At 35.9% G+C, this 18,291-nt stretch overlaps 1 protein-coding gene across 1 annotated transcript; it reads left to right on the forward strand.

The window, feature by feature from the left end:
- The first annotated feature begins 234 nt into the window (after positions 1-234).
- GABRA6 (gamma-aminobutyric acid type A receptor subunit alpha6) lies at positions 235-16,813 on the forward strand. The gene is made up of 9 exons (XM_039219361.1): positions 235-272; positions 467-585; positions 1,165-1,232; positions 3,182-3,402; positions 3,487-3,569; positions 3,865-4,008; positions 4,414-4,566; positions 6,324-6,583; positions 16,538-16,813. Exons 1-9 carry the CDS (start codon positions 235-237, stop codon positions 16,811-16,813), a joined length of 1,362 nt encoding a protein of 453 aa, XP_039075292.1.
- Positions 16,814-18,291: the final 1,478 nt, after the last annotated feature.

The following is an 18,291-nucleotide window of genomic DNA, read 5'->3' on the forward strand; positions in this document are numbered from 1 at the left end:
CCACAAGCCACCTTGTTCCTCATGAAAAGGCAGAAACGAGAACAAGAGAGCCAGGGGAACCTTCAAAATTTTGCTGGTAACCTCTTCATCTACAGATTACTGGCTGGATGCAAATAGGGAAAAGAAATATGTGGGGTCTGGAAGATTACTCTAGTTGATTGGTAAAGGGGAGATTGTTAGGAGGGAGGAGAACCCAGGAGGAGGGTGAACTGGGTCATTGTAATGCACTGCAGGATGGCGTCGCCTCTGCCCTGGCTATACATTATTCTATGGTGAGTAACATTTTGTTTTTTCTCTTCAGTGCTAAGGAAAGTGAAAGCACACACCCTCTGGGTTACTTCTATGCCAAATCATGGAAGAAGCCTGGGTGGTGTGGCATGTATTTGTGGTGGAGTATATGAGGGTGGATTGGACAGCCTTTTTTCTATGACGCTGGGAGTGAGGATCACTGACTATCTACTAACAGGGTAGAAAATACCCTAGGGAAACTTGAAGATGAAGGAAACTTCTACTCAGAAAACATCAGTCGGATCCTAGACAACTTGCTTGAAGGCTATGACAATCGTCTGCGGCCAGGATTTGGAGGTGAGAGGCAGTATCTCTACTAGACCAAACATCTCCCTTCCTGCTCTTCTAAGATCCAGAGGCTTCAGAAGGATAGCAGAGTGGTAAGGTGCAGAGGTACTGGGTGAGGCCATGTGTTCCCATCGGGTATCTGTCCCTTCCTCTCTTTGTGGCATTTTATGAATATATTTGAGCCCTCTAAGTCTCATTTTCCTCAACTGTAGTGTGGATGTATGAACAGTGTTTGACTCATAGAGTTGTGTGAGTATAGAGTGAGATTCTTCATGTAAAGCACTTTTCTTAACATTTGTCCCATTAAAGCTATCAAGATGTGTTAGTTATTGTTATAGTCTTTATTAGAGTATTAACTTAGTTCTCTTGCATGTCTTAATTTCCGCAAATTGACTGAAAAAGTTTCAAAATAATGCACCTGGTATGAGTTTTCAGAGTTGAAAAACCCAAGGGGTCCTGCTACTGAGATTGCTTTAGGATAGGTTGCAGATTCTGACCAGAATAAGGGACTTTGTGGTAGGGTCATTAAGTTCAATCTCCTTAACATCACTGGTGATAATTGCCCCCATTCTTCTGGGCTAATTTCAGGTGCTGTCACTGAAGTCAAAACAGACATTTATGTGACCAGTTTTGGGCCTGTATCAGATGTGGAGATGGTGAGTGAGCTCTGAGTGAAGAGGGCAGTTTTACTTAGTGGAGGGAGGGCAGAGTCCCAGAACTAACAGTATTGGGCATTGTTACCAAGCTTGGCTCCAGAGTCCTAACACAATCTGTGAGCTCATGCTGGGAGGGCATGGCTGGTAGAGCAGATTCCTGGCTTAATCTCCCTCACATTTCACTACTCTGCTTGAACACTTTAACCTAAGGAACTTTTTAAAGGGGATACCCTCTCTTCTGGCCATATATCACGCACCAATTATTTTCTACAAAGATAAGATTTTCCCCATCTTTATGAAGTCCTGGACAATTTTTAGAGTAGAAAAAAGAAAAACCAACAAAGATGAATGCCATGTAAGAATATATTGAGAATATCTATGAAACTTAAAATATAGCTATTTTCTGTAGCACATCATTCTCAGCATATTTTACTAAAAGAGTAAAGAGCATCATTTGGAAAGGCTAGTGTTGTACCTGTTGTGTTACAAATGGACCAGTAGGTGTTCTGGGAACTCTGTTCCAGGTACAGATGGCTGTAGGATTTGTAAGAGAGTATTTATAGTAAGTAGCAATGAAAATCTGAAGTAGTCTTCTAGAACAAAGTGTATCATGATATTTTTTTCATAGTTCTCAGGTATTATCTATCCCTAAAAGTAAAATATAAATACTAAAATTGAAGTAAAAATAAATTTCAAATAGTTGCCTCATTAATTAGGAAAATGTAACTGTTGATAAGTAGTTATTGGAAACATTTTATCTTCTGCTTTTTGAGTTGCCAAGAAAAGAAAAAAAACAAGAAGGGAAGAAAAGAAAAAATGAAGTAGTACAAGAGTAAAGGAAACGGGGAGGAAGAGAAAAAAGTAAGAAAGAAAACAGGGAAGTGAAGGAGAAGGAGGAGGACTTTATTTAAGAGATAAGTGTATTAAGATTTGAAAGAAGGGGAAGTCAGCATTATCCTGAATCCTCAATTATTTTATATCATATTTTTCATTGAGTACTGACTCACCTCCAGAATAAATAACTACAAGTATATTATACTTTATTATTGAAGTCTGGGAAACACTTGGAACTTCATTTTATGTATGTGTCTCATTTTTCAAGTATATTTGTGTAGTGGAGATCACTATGATCCAATACCCTGGACCATTATTATATGGCTATATTGAGTGTCAAATTATACTTTGAAAATCTAATCACCACTTGTAACAGAAGGTCTCATAAAGGAACATATAAAGTAGGCAAAGCAATTATTGGCAATATTTTGATATACTTACAAGCTGTTACTTATTATTGACTTTTGCAATGGCCTTCACCATAATTCTTAAGATTTCTAATGTTATTTCATAAAAGCCACAAATTAAAACTCAAAATTCTAATTATGCATACTTAAATGATCTTCTGAGTAATTGTTGTAACATTTGCTTTTATGTTCTCTGAGAATAATATAAAATAATTATGATGTGCAGCCATAGTACATTCATCATGTAAAGTTTGTCTATCCTTGGAAGGTTACTAAATAGTGCCAGGGTTCTTGGAGACACCTTTGAATGTGGACATTGAGGGGAATGTTTAGACTAACTGATGGTGGGAAGGCCAACACAAAACCTAGACTGTAAATCTTTTCATATTTTTCTTCTAAGCTAATGAGGGAAAAATTGATAGGCCAATAGATGGAGACATGGATGACTAATAGAAAGGAGGAAGAATGTGGAAGAGGGTCAAGGTGGAGGAGGGAGGTTTACACAACACAATACTATCTTTTATAATAACATTGCTGACTTTGAGTTTGAAAAAAATAATTTACTGAAATAATATTTTTTCTGATAGGCTATTGTCATAAAAAGTTGCTTTATTTCTTAATTTTAGATTTGGGCATATAAACTAGTGAATCAACTATTCTTAATAAACTATCTCCCCAGCTTGCGTGAATATCTTATTCTTTTCTTAGGAATATACAATGGATGTTTTCTTCCGCCAGACTTGGACTGATGAAAGGTTGAAGTTTGGGGGGCCAACTGAAATTCTGAGTTTGAATAATCTGATGGTCAGTAAGATCTGGACACCTGACACTTTTTTCAGGAATGGCAAAAAATCAATTGCTCACAATATGACAACCCCTAATAAACTCTTCAGAATAATGCAGAATGGAACCATTTTATACACTATGAGGTAAGGTTTGCCCAACTTAACTTCCTCTACCCAAATAATTTGTTCATCATGCTAACTCAGAACCATTTATTTCAATGTCCCTAGGCTTACCATCAATGCAGACTGTCCTATGAGGCTGGTTAACTTTCCTATGGATGGGCATGCTTGTCCACTCAAGTTTGGGAGTTGTAAGTTACAAAAGGCTTCTAAGAGCCAAATAATGCATTCAAAATATATAATAATTTGATTATAGTCAGAAACTGGGAAGCAAAAGATACTGATACTCTCAGTGTGATTCCAGGAATATACTTACTTAATCATGTCTGTCAGTCTTATAAATAGTCAGAGACTTTAGTCACCCAGAGTAAAGAAAGCCATTAAAGAAAATTTATGTTTGTACTTCCTTTTTATACGGACCAGAGTTGCTTTGAAAAAGAAAAACACAGCTAGTCAAATTCACTGCTATTTGTTTAAAAAATTCAGATGCTTACCCCAAAAGTGAAATCATATATACATGGAAAAAAGGACCACTTTACTCAGTTGAAGTCCCAGAAGAATCTTCAAGCCTCCTCCAGTATGATCTGATTGGACAAACAGTATCTAGTGAGACAATTAAATCTAACACAGGTAAGAATTAGACCAACTCATGAATGTAACCCAGCAAGGTGACTCCAGTGCACATTTCCAAAGTATCTATTTCTTTCTTCTCTGTATTAACCATCCTCAGTTATGCTTGCTGTTTTGAAGTGATGAGTAGCTTTCTTTAAAACTGATTTTGCAACCATGTGCATATAAAGATTTGTGTAACCTTGGGATGAGTAGTTTTCTATGTATATGACACAAAGAACACCACTGAAACAGCCAATATATCTATCATCCACTGATTAAGTATCTTTGTCATACATTGAAATATGCCTCTCCTTGTTTTCTTCCAGCTCATGTTAATTTAAAGATCTGCAAGATTTATTTCCAGCTGCATTCTTTTTGCACACTGTCAAGAGTAATAATACTGATATACGTGTCTTCCAACAGGTGAATATGTAATAATGACAGTTTATTTCCACTTGCAAAGGAAGATGGGCTACTTCATGATACAGATATACACTCCTTGCATTATGACAGTCATTCTTTCCCAGGTGTCTTTCTGGATTAATAAGGAGTCTGTCCCAGCCAGGACTGTCTTTGGTATGCTTCATTCTTTGGCTATACTTCACTCATCCTTCACACATCCAATTATTGATGGTGTATTTTAGGTGAATATTCACACTAGTGCACTTTTTCAATCCACAAAGGAAATAGACTCCTATCTTATTCAGGCATATGTATTACATAAAATGATCCTTATATTATCCCAAGCTGTGTGGTAAATCCACAAAAAGTTTGTCTTAGCAAGAATTCTAGCTGGATTCCTGTGACTTTCACGTGCCCTGTTAAGGAGGGATCTTTCTTTCCTTCTTTCTTTCTTTCTTTCTTTCTTTCTTTCTTTCTTTCTTTCTTTCTTTCTTTCTTTTTTAATCTCAAGATGCTTGGGTGTCTCAGTCAGTTAAGGTACCAACTCTTGATTTGGAATCAGGTCATTATCTCCTTGTTCATGAGTTCGAGCCCTGAGTGGGGCTTGGTGCTGACAGCTGACCCTTTCTTCTCTCCTCTCCCACTCTCTCTTGCTCTCTTGCTCTAAAAAATAAATAAATGAACAGCAAAATATAAAATAAAATCTTAATTTGCTTTTTTATAACTAAGGAAAAACAGAAAGGTAAAAACTGACCTATAGATCCATGAAAACAAAGCTAAAATATTGAACCCTGATACATAAATTATATCTAATATATAAATTAAATTTTGCTTTTATTGGATTGAACTGTAAAAAGTTGCCATTTTCTAGATCTAAAAATAGTTAAATAAAACCAATTGCCCATAGTTCAACATAAATAATGAGTTCCATTTATGGAATATAGAAGCACTATTAGTTTTGATGGAATAAAATGAAATGAGAAAGAGCTGTAACTGAAAATACCATCAATAGCAAAGTCCAATTTTTTCTGACTTTTCATGATTATACATTTAGAAGTTCATAGGGAAGACCTGAGTTGAACTGAAATCTCAGATGAATTTTGACTTTCTAATTTACTATATTAAAATAGATCTCCTTCTGTGAATTATAAGAATATCTATATAATGATGTTGACCATCTTAAAATTACATAAATCCCCCAAGTATAATACAAGTCATAAAACTGCTGACAACTCAGTGATGAAATTATTTTCTCATGAGTAAATATTTTACCATAATACCAAGCTAGAAATTTTTAAAAATGAGGGACTTAATTTATGTTTACTATTCATACCAGATAGGTTTCTTAAATATGATAATAGATATTGTCATCTATTCAGATAGACCACGAATTCAATGTTTTAGTTCTTATGTGATAATGATTTGCTTTGAGTTTTCTTAAGAAGTAAACAACTAGAATTATCTGTGAGTTAAACTTTACAATAGTTAAACTAAATCAAATCAAATATATTTTTTGATCAATTCCAGTGTACATGCCACTGCACTGGGTATTTAAGGATACAAAAATTTTAATACCTGTGAGAGTAATTGTCAACTATTTAAAACAGTAACAAGGGCACCTGGGTGGCTCAGCCAGTTAAGCAACTGACTTTGGCTCAGGTCATGATTTCATGGTTTGTGGGTTCAAGTCCCACTTGGGCTCAGTGCTGACAGCTCAGAGCCTGTGGCCTGGTTCAGATTCTGTGTTTCCTTCTTTCTCTGCCTGTCCCTTCCCTGTTTGTGCTCTCTCTCAAAAATAAATAAACATTAAGAAAAACAAAAATAACAAAAATAACATTTGCAGACTGTTTAATCCACCAACACATTGTCAGTTGATGTTATTGTCAGATTCCAAATGCTAATACTGCATTTCTCATTCTTTTTCATTTTAGGGATCACCACTGTTTTAACCATGACCACATTAAGCATCAGTGCCCGGCATTCCTTGCCAAAAGTGTCATATGCAACTGCCATGGACTGGTTCATAGCTGTTTGCTTTGCTTTTGTCTTCTCTGCTCTTATTGAATTTGCCGCTGTCAACTACTTTACCAACCTTCAGACACAGAAGGCCAAAAGGAGGGCACAGATTGCAGCCTCACCCCCAGTGACAATATCAAAAGCGACTAAACCCTTGGAAGCTGAGATTGTTTTGGTAATTGTTTACTTTTCTAATGTTAACCATGAATTAGGAAAAGGCAGCCAAATAGTGATTACAAACAACTAAATAGTCCAAAAATACTATTAGTTGAGCAAAAAGTTACATAAGGTAAGGTTCTAAGGTCAACTTCTTTTCCAACTTCATAGAAAAATAAAGCAGCAATCCTTCACTTATCTTTGCTCTAACCTTTTGACATTCTTCTTTTATCAACCTCACTGGTACTAGCAGATTCCATGCTCTCAGAGGTGAGAAAATTCTTCTGAGCCTTTAGATGTTTCCTTTGAACAGGTTTACTTCTACCAACTAGGGAGAATAAAGTGGAAAAAAAAATGCCTAATGAAGCTTCAGAGTCTGAGAGAAATAAACAGGGACTCCTATAATATGGACAATTTTTGTTAGAAATCTACCTGCTGCTTTATTTCATGAAGGCAAGATGTGAATATTAGGTTCTATGAATGCTGAGTCATAAGCAAAGTTTTTGATATACATGAAAACATTCTCATGTTCATATTTGTATATTAAATTCATATATCCTAACTTATTTTTATTAAAAGACTTAATAATCAGTGATAAATACCTATAAAATTCAGTTTAGATTTTCTGTTGCTAAGCTCTGGTATTCAAAAGTTTTTTTGAAAAAAAAACAAATGATAGCATTGATAATTCAAGGATCATAAATGTGCCCCCAAATTTCAATTTCATATATGAGTAAATTCTCACAACAGTTCAACTGCACACACTTTTTAATGGATTATAGAACTGATTGACAAATATAAATTTTTATGTCAATGCAAATTCCAAATAGTAGTTCTCAAAAACAAGAAAATTTTGCTCCATAACATTGAGTACTGCAAACACTTTGAACTAAAAATGTCTTTATAACCAATTCTTGCGAACATTTCAAAATCACAGAACCACATGCAATCCAGCTAGTCCATGGTTTACTTTAAAAATAAACATTACAAAGCTATGTGTGTTTTACCTCTCAAATACTCAGGCATGTATTGAGTAAAAAGATGATACTTTCTTATTGAAACATCTCCTCTGATATAGTGAGAAATTTATTTGAGAATCTATTTTCTCCAAGGATAAGATAAAATAAGATATAATTTAAAGATTTTGTTTCTTAAATTAGCTCTCATTAAAAAGAGTTTACCATCCAATGATCCAGACTAATTACCTCTGCTTACGAATCAAACACAGTGTCTCAGAGAGGAAAAATGTTAGTTACTGCTTGGTAGGAAAACTAGGAATTGATTCCAGAAGCCCTGATACTCACCTGAGGCAGAGGCCATCCCCTCTCCAACAATTTCTCAAAGGTTGAAATGTAAAAGTGTGCATACCACAAGATAAAACATTTTCAGAATGTGAGGTCATTACCCAAATCCTTTCAATGACTTAATGTTGTTTTCTTTATATGAATGTTTTGAAAGGCCACAAAAATGTAAATTTTCTAGCAAAAAGATGAATTCTCAGTCCAAACAACTTGAAAATATTTTTTCAGGAAATATTTTTAGAATTAGTTTGTAAAAATAAATTATTTATAAACTATCTGTATTTATAAAGATATATAACCAACATATTTCTCAATGGCCCTATATTATCTTAACATATATTTGTAAAGGAAGAAGAATTAATATTTATCAGAATTCAGTTTAACAGTTTCCTTTGAGAAGTGCATTAAAATTAAAAGAGAAATTCATGAAAAACAAGATAAAAAATAACTCCAATGATTTTGAATATGTTCATCGATCTGATGTTGAGATAAAAAGAAAAACCAACTTCCTTATTCAACTCTTTTGAAATATGGATCATGGAAAGAAATATAACTTCAAGTCCTTGGAGAAAGTATAGAGTTAGCATTCTCTCTCTTATTTTAAAGATATAATTTATTAATAAGATGGAATTTAAGATCTCAGGACTTCATATAAGCTATCTTCTATGATTCTAAAATAGTAACATATAATGAGCAGGTCCTTTGGGAAGCTGGATTAAAAAAATACATTTTAAATCATCTCAAAGTTGACTTTTTTCTTATGAAAAATTTTATTTCTAAACCTGGTTTCACTAAAAATATTTTAAGGCAATGAAAAGCTTCATTTTTTTTCTAAAAGGCCAGGTTAAAGTGTAAAAATAAAAATAAAAGCCAAAATAAGCAAACCTAACAATACAAACCTTGTGGATATCAAAAATAAATATAGATGATTACATAGAACATTTACATTTTATTTATTCATGTCAAACCTTGGCAATTTGCCCTATATAATGGAGAGGAACAAACATAAATTACACATTTGCAATTTATACAACACAATGGTATATTATGATTGCCAGGTCATTTTTTCTTTCAAATACCATGACATTTAAAAACTGCTATTCAGTTGTAATCAAAATAACATTATTTGAGTAATTTGGACATTGAAATAGAAAACCAATGTTGTGAGGTTGAAATAAAATTACGTGCTTAGATATTTCATGTGATTCTAAGTTTATATTTTAATGTTCTCATTGCTTTTCACAAGAAACTACTTTAGAATGAATATGGGGAAAAGTTTATTACTTTGAATTTGACCTTGAAATTTAATATAATAATGACAAAAATATTCAGGAGATTTAAATGTAGTACTCGAACCCGAAGAGATATCTAAAACTAAATCCTCAGAAGTGCTCTGTAGACTAATGATCTTTCTGGTTTTAAGGCATTTGGAAGTAGATACTGGGTTCTCCCTTCCTTCCTTCCCTCCCTTCTTCCTTCCTTCTTTCCTTCTTTCCTTCCTTCCTCCTTCCTTCCTTCCTTCCTTCCTTCCTTCCTTCCTTCCTTCCTTCCTTCCTTCCTTCCTTCCTTCCTTTCTTTCTTTCTTTCTTTCTTTCTTTCTTTCTTTCTTTCTTTCTTTCTTTCTTTTTCTAGATTTTGAGAAGAAACTGTCCACAGCTTCTTTCTTGCTTATATGGTATCTTCCTTATTTTTATCTGGCATGCTATCTTGGCCTTAGAGAGTTATTCTTATCTTCATGCTTCATAAATTATTATGTGTTTAGGGCATATTTATTCTGTGTGTAAGACCAAGTTTGGATGTCAATCAATTTTTGGATGTTTTGCTAGTTTCCTTATTATTTTAAAGGTCTAAGCTCTCATTCCTATGTTCTTAAGAATGAATTACCCCCACCCATCGACACATCCAATGTGGCTTTTCTTCTTCAGAAGAGGTGTGATGTTCTTGGGAAATTATCTACAAACAAAACTGCCCAAAATTTCATTAGTCAGGATGATAATTATATTTATACTAATTACATTGTTTATTCATTTATTTTTTTCTCTTTTCATCTGGCACCCATTTATTGAGTACCTATGTATTCATTGAACTATTCATACCACAAGTACTTGTTAAATGTTTTTATGTTCCATATGCTTTGTAGAATTCTGGGGATACATTAGTGAGTGACATCAATAGGGCCTCTTCCCTCAGGAATTTCTTGTTCAACGGGAAGAAAGGCAAACCAATGAGCCATGAGGATACATTGTGATAAAGGCTGTGGTTAGAGACAGGTGCATAGTGGCTAAGGAAGAGCCATGCAAGAAAAGCTAACTCAGTCTGGAAGGATCATCCTTTTGGAGGAAGTGATGCATAAGCTGAGATAGAAGGATGAGCCTGGCCCTATTCTAAGTCACTAAGTCAATTGCTAGAAACTTGGGCATAGAGAGAAAATAAGACATTTTATGTCCTGTCTATAATCCCTTTCAAGGTTGGGATGATCTGCTGGGTCATTATCATGGTGCCCTCCACCTACGTAAAGAGATACAAAGCATAGAATAATGAAAGATTTGTGTCCCACATTCCAAATATTGCCAAGATTTCTTTGAATATTATCATTGCTCTGGAAAACTAAAGGTTGAAGTAAGTTCATCAGAGACTCAATCCTTTTACCATGGTTGTGCTATTGTATAAGTTATAGAGAGTGTAGGGTCCGTTAGACGGTGGGTGTAGGTGGTTAGTTCTTTCCCCCATACCCTCTATCAAATCCCCATCCAATATTCCTTCTCTACTCTTTAAGCATTCCAGTATGGTTTCCAGACATGTGCCCCACACCACTGACCCACAGATTGCTGCCAATAAGCTGCTTCTTTATAAAAATTCTGGAATCATCTCTGTCCCAATTCTACCAGCTATTACATAGATGCAAGAAAAATGGACAAAATTTTTATTTCTTCCATAATAATTAAAATAATAGTTTTATTTTTAATATCAAGTACTAAATGCTTTCGAAAATGTTTTCTCTTGGGATGCCTGGGTGGCTCAGTCAAGTAAATGTCCCTAACTCTTGATTTCAGCCCAGGTCATGATCTCACAGTTTTTGGGATTGAGCCCCACTCTGTGCTGAGTGTGGAACCTGCTTAAGATTCTCTACATCTCCTTCTGCTCCTATGCCACATGTGTACTCTCTCTCTCTCACCCTCAAAAATGTTTTCTCCTATATCTGGTGCCCTGTTTGCTTGTTCTAAAAGTAGATGCTTTGTTTGTCCCTTGAGTAATGCAGCCCCCTGGTTAGAATATCTCCCTTGTGAGATGACCCATTGCCCCCTCCCCTTTTAACATATTAGAGTCATGTCATATCAAACTTGCTTTAACTACTTCCCAAATGTGTTATCTTTACATCAAATAACTGATTGTCATAAAGTCCAGTTTGACTCAAAGTACCTTTGCAATGTGCATTACTTAAAACAAAGCAGAACTCTATAAATATCCAGGCAGGATGGCATTCAGCAGCAGGGGAGCCCTGGAAAAATTCAAAACCACAGGTGTTCCACTCAAAACAGTGACAGCACCAAGCTGAGCCCTCATCTGGACTCTGACAAAAACCTATTTTACCATCAGCTGAAGCTGCTGGGCTTACAATAGAGCAGGCGGGGTCTGATGCAAACCTGTATCTTGAATGGCTTGCAAAATTGGCTTTCTTTTCATTTCAGAAATTCAATGTGATTCTTCTAAATTGGAGTCCAGTTTCCTGTACTGCCAATTCCCAATTATGCAGGAACTGATTATCCAGCATGTGGGTTAGACAGGCCTCTTTCATTTCCTTGAGCACATCGTACTTGCTGCCTGCTAGAAACACCCCCTATTTGCTGCTGGGCAGTGAGATAGCTGTGACTCTAAATCAGTGACACTTAGCAGTAGGTGACTTTTCTCCCCAGAGAATATTTGGCAATGTCTGGAGATATTTTTGGTTGTCACAACTTTGGAGAGTGGGATACTACAGGTATCTTGTGAGTAGAGCCCAGGGATGCTGCTAAACCTCTCATGATGTACAGGACAATCCTCCCCAACAAAGAAGTATCCTATCCAAAAGGTCAATATTTCTGTGGTTGTGAAACCATGCCCTGAACCTTAAAGCTGATGGGGAGAAACCATAAAAATAATTAAGAGTATGATCGTTGGCATCACAGGCACTGCCAGTTATTGTGTAAATTTCCTGCTTAAGCCTTCATTTGCTCATCTTTAAAATTAATATAATACTATGACTTTATAGATTTTTTTCTAGGAATAAGCAAAATAATGCATGCAAAGTGCCGTGCAGTGCTTGTCAATGGTAAGCATTTAGATATGGTACTTACAATATAATATGAAACAACATACTAAAATATGTAAAACAATGTTAAAGCTTTCTGGTTTTTTTTCTTTTTAAAAAAAATTTTATGTTTTATTTATTTCTGAGAGAGAGGGAGAAAGAGAGAGAGAGAGAGAAAGAGCATGAGCAGGGAAGGGTCAGAGAGAGAAGGAGATACAAAATCCGAAACAGGTTCCGGGCTCTGAGCTAGCTGTCAGCACAGAGCCCAACATGGGGCTCAAACCCACGAACCATGAGATCATGACCTAAGCTGAAGTCGACGCTCAACCGACTGAGCTACCCAGGTGTCCCAGCTTCTTGTTTTCTTCTCTCTGACTGCTCTAAGAAATGTTGGAAATGTTTAGATTTTCATTTATTTGATAAATCAGCATATGCTTATTGAGAATATACTATGTTCTGTGCACTGGCTAGGCACTGTGGAGTACTTATACTTAAGAATAATATGCCCTGTGAGGCACCTGGGTGGTTCAGTCAGTTCAACATCTGATTTAGGTTCAGGTCATGATCTCATGGGTCATGAGTTCAAGCCCCACATCTGGCTCTGTATCTGGCTCTGTGCTGACAGCTCAGAGCCTGGAGCCCTGCTTTGGAATCTATGTCTCCCTCTCTCTCTGCCCCTTCCCTGATTGCACTCTGACTCTCTTTCTCTATCTCAAAAATAAATAAACATTAACAAAAATTTTAAAATAAAAAATATATGCCCTCTACCAATAAGGGGATTTCATGTCAGGAAAGGAGATAAGGCACAATAATATTTAGAAGGAAGCATGTGAGAACATTATAAAAGCTACATAGGCAAAAAAGTGTTCTGTCTAATATATGTGTGTGTATGTGTGTGTATACATAAAAATATATGTATTTATGATATATATCTAATATCTATCCATCTATCTGTCTCTAAATATATATCTTACATATTCTTTCTCAAATTCTTAAAGAAAAGAAAAAAATTTAGTCCCTAACTTTAAAGATGGGAACTTCATATCAAAGGTAAATAGTATATATGGAATTGCAGTCTAGGCCTTTCTAACACTTCTTTCTTCTTAACTCTTCAGCAAGCCTCCATAGAGATTGGAGAAGTAGATGAGGAAATGGGAAATATTTAATTCCTGGTGAATGTCATTAAATTTTTCATGATGTTTGGTCTTAAGTGATGTTGCTTAACTCTGGACAAAGGTCATTTGGTAATTCTTATTAAGTTATGTGTGACAATGCCAAAAGATTGACAAATAACTTTTTGCCCACACAGCTCTAAAGAGGGAAAGATAATGCAATGCCTTACATGCTTATGGCAGATTATGTTTTATAATATTTTTTGTCTCAGTGAAATTTTTTATGTCTGCCCTGTTTCTCCTTAGAAAAAGAAATGAACACAGGCAATGCATGCCATTAAAATCAAGATGAGTTTTAAAAGAGAATCTGATCTAAAGGCTTGCCCTCTTTCTTCTCCATCATGATCCTTAGAAATTTTACTAGGGTAGGGGCGCCAGGGTGGCTTAGTCGGTTGAGCGTCCGACTTTCGCTTAGGTCATGATCTCGCGGTTTGCGGGTTCGAGCCCCGCGTCGGGCTCTGTGCTGACTGCCAGCTCAGAGCCTGGAGCCTGTTTCAGTCTGTGACTCCCTCTCTCTCTGACCCTCCCCTGCTCATGCTGTCTCTCTCTCTCTCTCCTAGAAATAAATAAAACGTAAAAAAAAAAAAAAAGAAATTTTACTAGGGTAAAATATTTTAATGTTCCATTTATCTGGGAGGAGGATAACTCTTTTTGGAAAATGCAACAGTATTACAATTTGCTCTTTCATGTAGAGAATATTTCAGTAACATACTTAATGGCTGAAAATTAGAATTAGAATCTAAGAAACACGATAGAAAGCTCTTGAAAGAGGTTACTATGTTTATTTCCTAAGACAGGCAGCATACATTGAGACCAAAATACTGCTACTCTGGTCCTATCTACATACTAACTAGTGACCTTGGGCACAGTAGTCCTCATCTGTCACATGCTTTTAGTAGAAAGTGTCACTTATTTCCTATCTAAGATTAGCAGAATGAGACCTCTACTGTTTTAAATTATCTTTCCCCCCCAAGACCTATGATTTATTTAATTCTGTACAGCGTGCCCAGCACAATACTGCCCCAACACCTAACAAATAAAGATATTCTTTTCCTTGAAATTCAACATGGGCATGAGAAATAAGACTTGACTATAGAGACTCATTTATGTTTATTTTCGGTTTTGGTGAAGAGATTTTTCCATAGTCTCTAAAAGCACACTGCATTTGAACTCTCAATGATGACTATTATTATTTAGATACCAGATAAATTCCATGGCAAATCAAATAGCAAAATTCAGAAGAGGAATAGAGAGAGAAGAGGTTCTTGAAATTCTTGTTTCTTGCACTTCAAATGTCACCACATCGGCAGGTCATTCTGGTCCTGTGGTTCAACCCGCACAGAGGAGGCTGCTGCCTCATCCTGTTGCCGCGGGGTTGCTGGCTAAAGCCACAGGAGTCTGCCCACGTGAATAGCATACCCTGCCAGGCATCAAAGTGGTGATTTTGCTGCCAGGGAGAAAATAAGGCAGTTTTACAAGAACGGAGATAACGTACAGCAAGTGTTCGAAGGCAGAGACCCAGCAAGGATAACCTGGCCACAGGAAGAGTGACTATTATAGGATGTAGACAAGAAAAGATACAAATCAGAGGAAGGCTCCCTAGTCTCCAACAGTAGGAAAGGAGTCTAAAGCAAACAGAATTAGTGTTTATGAACTAGACCCAATACTTCAAAGTAAAGACAAGAAAATGTGGGGGTGAGGAAATAAGCATTGAAATTACCAGTGTAATTTATTACTAGTTGTTGCCATAGCTGTGCGACTATGGGAGAGGCATTTTCACCTCCACTCTCTGAACTTAGATTTCTCACCTAACATTTAATATGCTAAATATCTCTTTCAGAACAAAAGTTAGTTGTCTTATGATTTCTAATGATAAAAAAAAAGAACATATAACAATTCTGAGGTCAGTCAATAATCATTTTTGGCGATTCAGAATGGAGGGAGACCAGTGGAGAAGTTCTGAAAGGGAAGCAGAAAGCTCTCAATATAAAACTTCTGGGCTTAAATTTGTAGCAACATGGATGGAACTCGAGGGTGTTATGCTGAGCGAAATGTCAGGCAGAGGACAGATACCATATGTTTGCACATATAGGTGGATTAAGAGGAACTTAATGGAGGATCATGGGGAGAAGAAGGGGAAAAATAGTGGGGGAGAGGGAGGGAAGCAAACCATGAAAGACTCTTGAATGCTGAGAACAAACTGAGGGCTGACGGGGGTGGGGAGGAGGGGAAGGGGGGTGATGGGCATGGAGGAGAGCACTTGTGGGGATGAGCACTGGGTGCTATATGGAAACCAACTTGACAATAAACTATTTAAGAAAAAAAAGAATATACAGAATGAAAACAAAACAAAAAAAAAACAACAAAAAATACTTCTAGGCTTAAGAGGCAATTATATTTCAAGGAATGAACGTCATCTCATACAGTTTAAAGGTATTGATACTTTGTACTTTGTCACTGGTTTTTCACATGGCTGAGCACCTTACTATTTTTTGTTGTTGACATCTCAGCTGGTTCAAATTTATGAATGTGTGATGATAAGGATGTAGTCTAGAAGAATGATATCAACTAACTGAACTGCTATATTTTCTTTTTTTGAATGTTTATTATTTTTAAGAGACAGAGTGTGAGCAGGGAAGGGGCAGAGAGAGAGAGAGAGAGAGATACTGAATCCAAAGCAGGCCCTAGGCCCTGAACTGTCAGCACAGAGCCTAATGCAGGACTCAAACCCACCAACCATGAGATCATCACTGGAGCAGATGCCAGATGCTTAACTAACTGAGCCATCCAGGCGCCCCACTATATTTTCTTATATTAACTAATTGTCCACATATTCCAAAGTGAATTCCCATCTCGTTGCCCACACTCATTGACCTTTAGGCTTATGCATCATCAGCAGTTGAAAATGGGCAGATAAGCCTTTATAACATGATTCATCTCTTCCTAACAGCCTAATGCTCTACACAGTTTCTGGGATGTGGAATATCCTTGGCATTAATTGCTGATGGATTGAATTATAGGATGTTGTATAGAAGAAAATCATTTTTTTTTGTTTCAACACTTTCTTGGAAAAGTAGCACCATCAAATACTATTAGCAATTTGCTAGTATTTTATCTTACATAGTAAGTAGTCAATAAATATCTGTCAGTGATGAAAAAGTGGGTAAGTAATCTCTTTTACCTAGGCTGAATATTTATATCTTTTCCTACAGCATCCTGATTCAAAGTATCATCTGAAGAAAAGAATCACCTCTCTGACCTTGCCAATAGTTCCATCCCCTGAGGCCAGCAAAGTCCTCCCTAAATCTCCCATCTTACAGTCAACACCTGTCACACCACCACCACTCTCTCCAGCCTTTGGAGGCACCAGTAAAATAGACCAGTATTCTCGGATTCTGTTCCCTGTTGCATTTGCTGGATTTAACCTTGTATACTGGGTAGTTTATCTTTCCAAAGACACAATGGAAGTGAGCAGCAGTGTTGAATAGCTTGTAGCCAGGATAACTTCTATTCTATAAGTTCTCATTTTCTGAATTTTTAAAAATAGCATTAAGAATTTTATGAAAGATTTTCTGAACATTGAAAACCTGTAACACATAGCTTTGAAAACGCATGTATGGGCCAAAAAACTATAATGTTATTCCTCAAAACCGGAAGTTGAAGGTTGTTGAAAAATATGACTTAAAAATTTGTCTGAGAATAAGATGCACTGAAGATGAATTTGCCAATCTTTGTCCTTCAATGTTCAATATTTTAATTGTCACTGTGAATAGCATTAACCACAAAGATAAAATAAGAAATGCTGATACTTCCAAAGGTTGCCTTAAAATATGTTTATTTTGGCTTAGTTGTCAAAGAGAGCAAAATATAAATAGTCTAAATATTTATCAATAGGCCAGCATGTTGAAGGCCTTTGTACTAGTAAAATGGTTTTCAGTGGCATTGTTAAGCCTATATTGAGCTTAGCCATTTGTTTTTAACCTTGCTGTGCTACTTTACCTCAATAAATAAAGTATGCCTATGTATATAGCTTTAGCGTTAAGCTGCAATACAGTGGTGTTTTATCTCATTAGATGCTCCTTTAAAAATAATATGCTCATCATAATTCCATGAAATTGTAGGAAAAAAATGAGACTATAAGGAAACCTTGTTATATTGTGACTGTGGTTATATCTCATATTTTGTACCTTTCTACGTATGCCACTAAATAAAACAACAATAAATGTGGTTTTCTGGAACTGGTTAATAAAGCTAAGGAAAAGAGTTTTCTTGTAAGTATGATGAAATGAAGCGGCCACCTCTATGCAATGTTATGTCCCCAGCAATTTTGACAGGGAGAAGGTATGGGACAGGCAGTCTCAGTCATCTCACTCTAAGCAAAGAGTTGAATTCGTCTTCAAAGAGTTGGTCTTTCATGTCTTTCCTGCTTCACTCAGCACACTTTCAGTTATAAGATAAATAAGATGGGAGCATCTAATGTATAATATGATAACTACAGTATAACACTGTATTATTTAACTGAAATTTGGCAAAAGTAGAATTTAAATGTTCTCAGCAAAAAAAAAAAAGTAAATATGTGAGGTGATAGATATATTAATTGACTAACTCATTGTGTGGAATAATTTCATAATGTATTCATATATCAAATCATCACATTGTACATTTTAAATACCTTGGGTTTTGTCAATTATACCTCAATAAAGCTGAAAAAACTAATGAGACTATTTTTCTTTTTATGCTATCCCAGCTCTCCCTGATATTCACTCTAGCTCACTCCAGGAGCCTAGGATTAGGAAAAAGCATGTGATGTGGTTTGTCCAAATTGATAAACCCTTCATTAGCTGTTGTTGGGACTTAAATATCATTGAGATCACCCTGAGCTATGAATGCAGAAAAAACATTTTGAGATTACTACTCTTGAGTTAATACAGAAAAATGGGAAAACTCTACAGCCTTACAAATTACA

The sequence above is a fragment of the Hyaena hyaena genome, unplaced genomic scaffold, assembly GCF_003009895.1.
Source record: "Hyaena hyaena isolate Hyena2069 unplaced genomic scaffold, ASM300989v1 scaffold_814, whole genome shotgun sequence".
In the NCBI taxonomy this organism is placed as follows: Eukaryota; Metazoa; Chordata; class Mammalia; order Carnivora; family Hyaenidae; genus Hyaena; species Hyaena hyaena.

Excerpts from the sequence above, each read along its gene's own strand:
- GABRA6 (XM_039219361.1), top strand. The coding sequence starts at position 235 with ATGGCGTCGCCTCTGCCCTGGCTATACATTATTCTATG. Across the intron at positions 3,403-3,486 it reads ACCATTTTATACACTATGAG|GCTTACCATCAATGCAGACT; the intron begins GTAAGGTTTGCC and ends CAATGTCCCTAG. Across the intron at positions 4,567-6,323 it reads CCCAGCCAGGACTGTCTTTG|GGATCACCACTGTTTTAACC; the intron begins GTATGCTTCATT and ends TTTTCATTTTAG.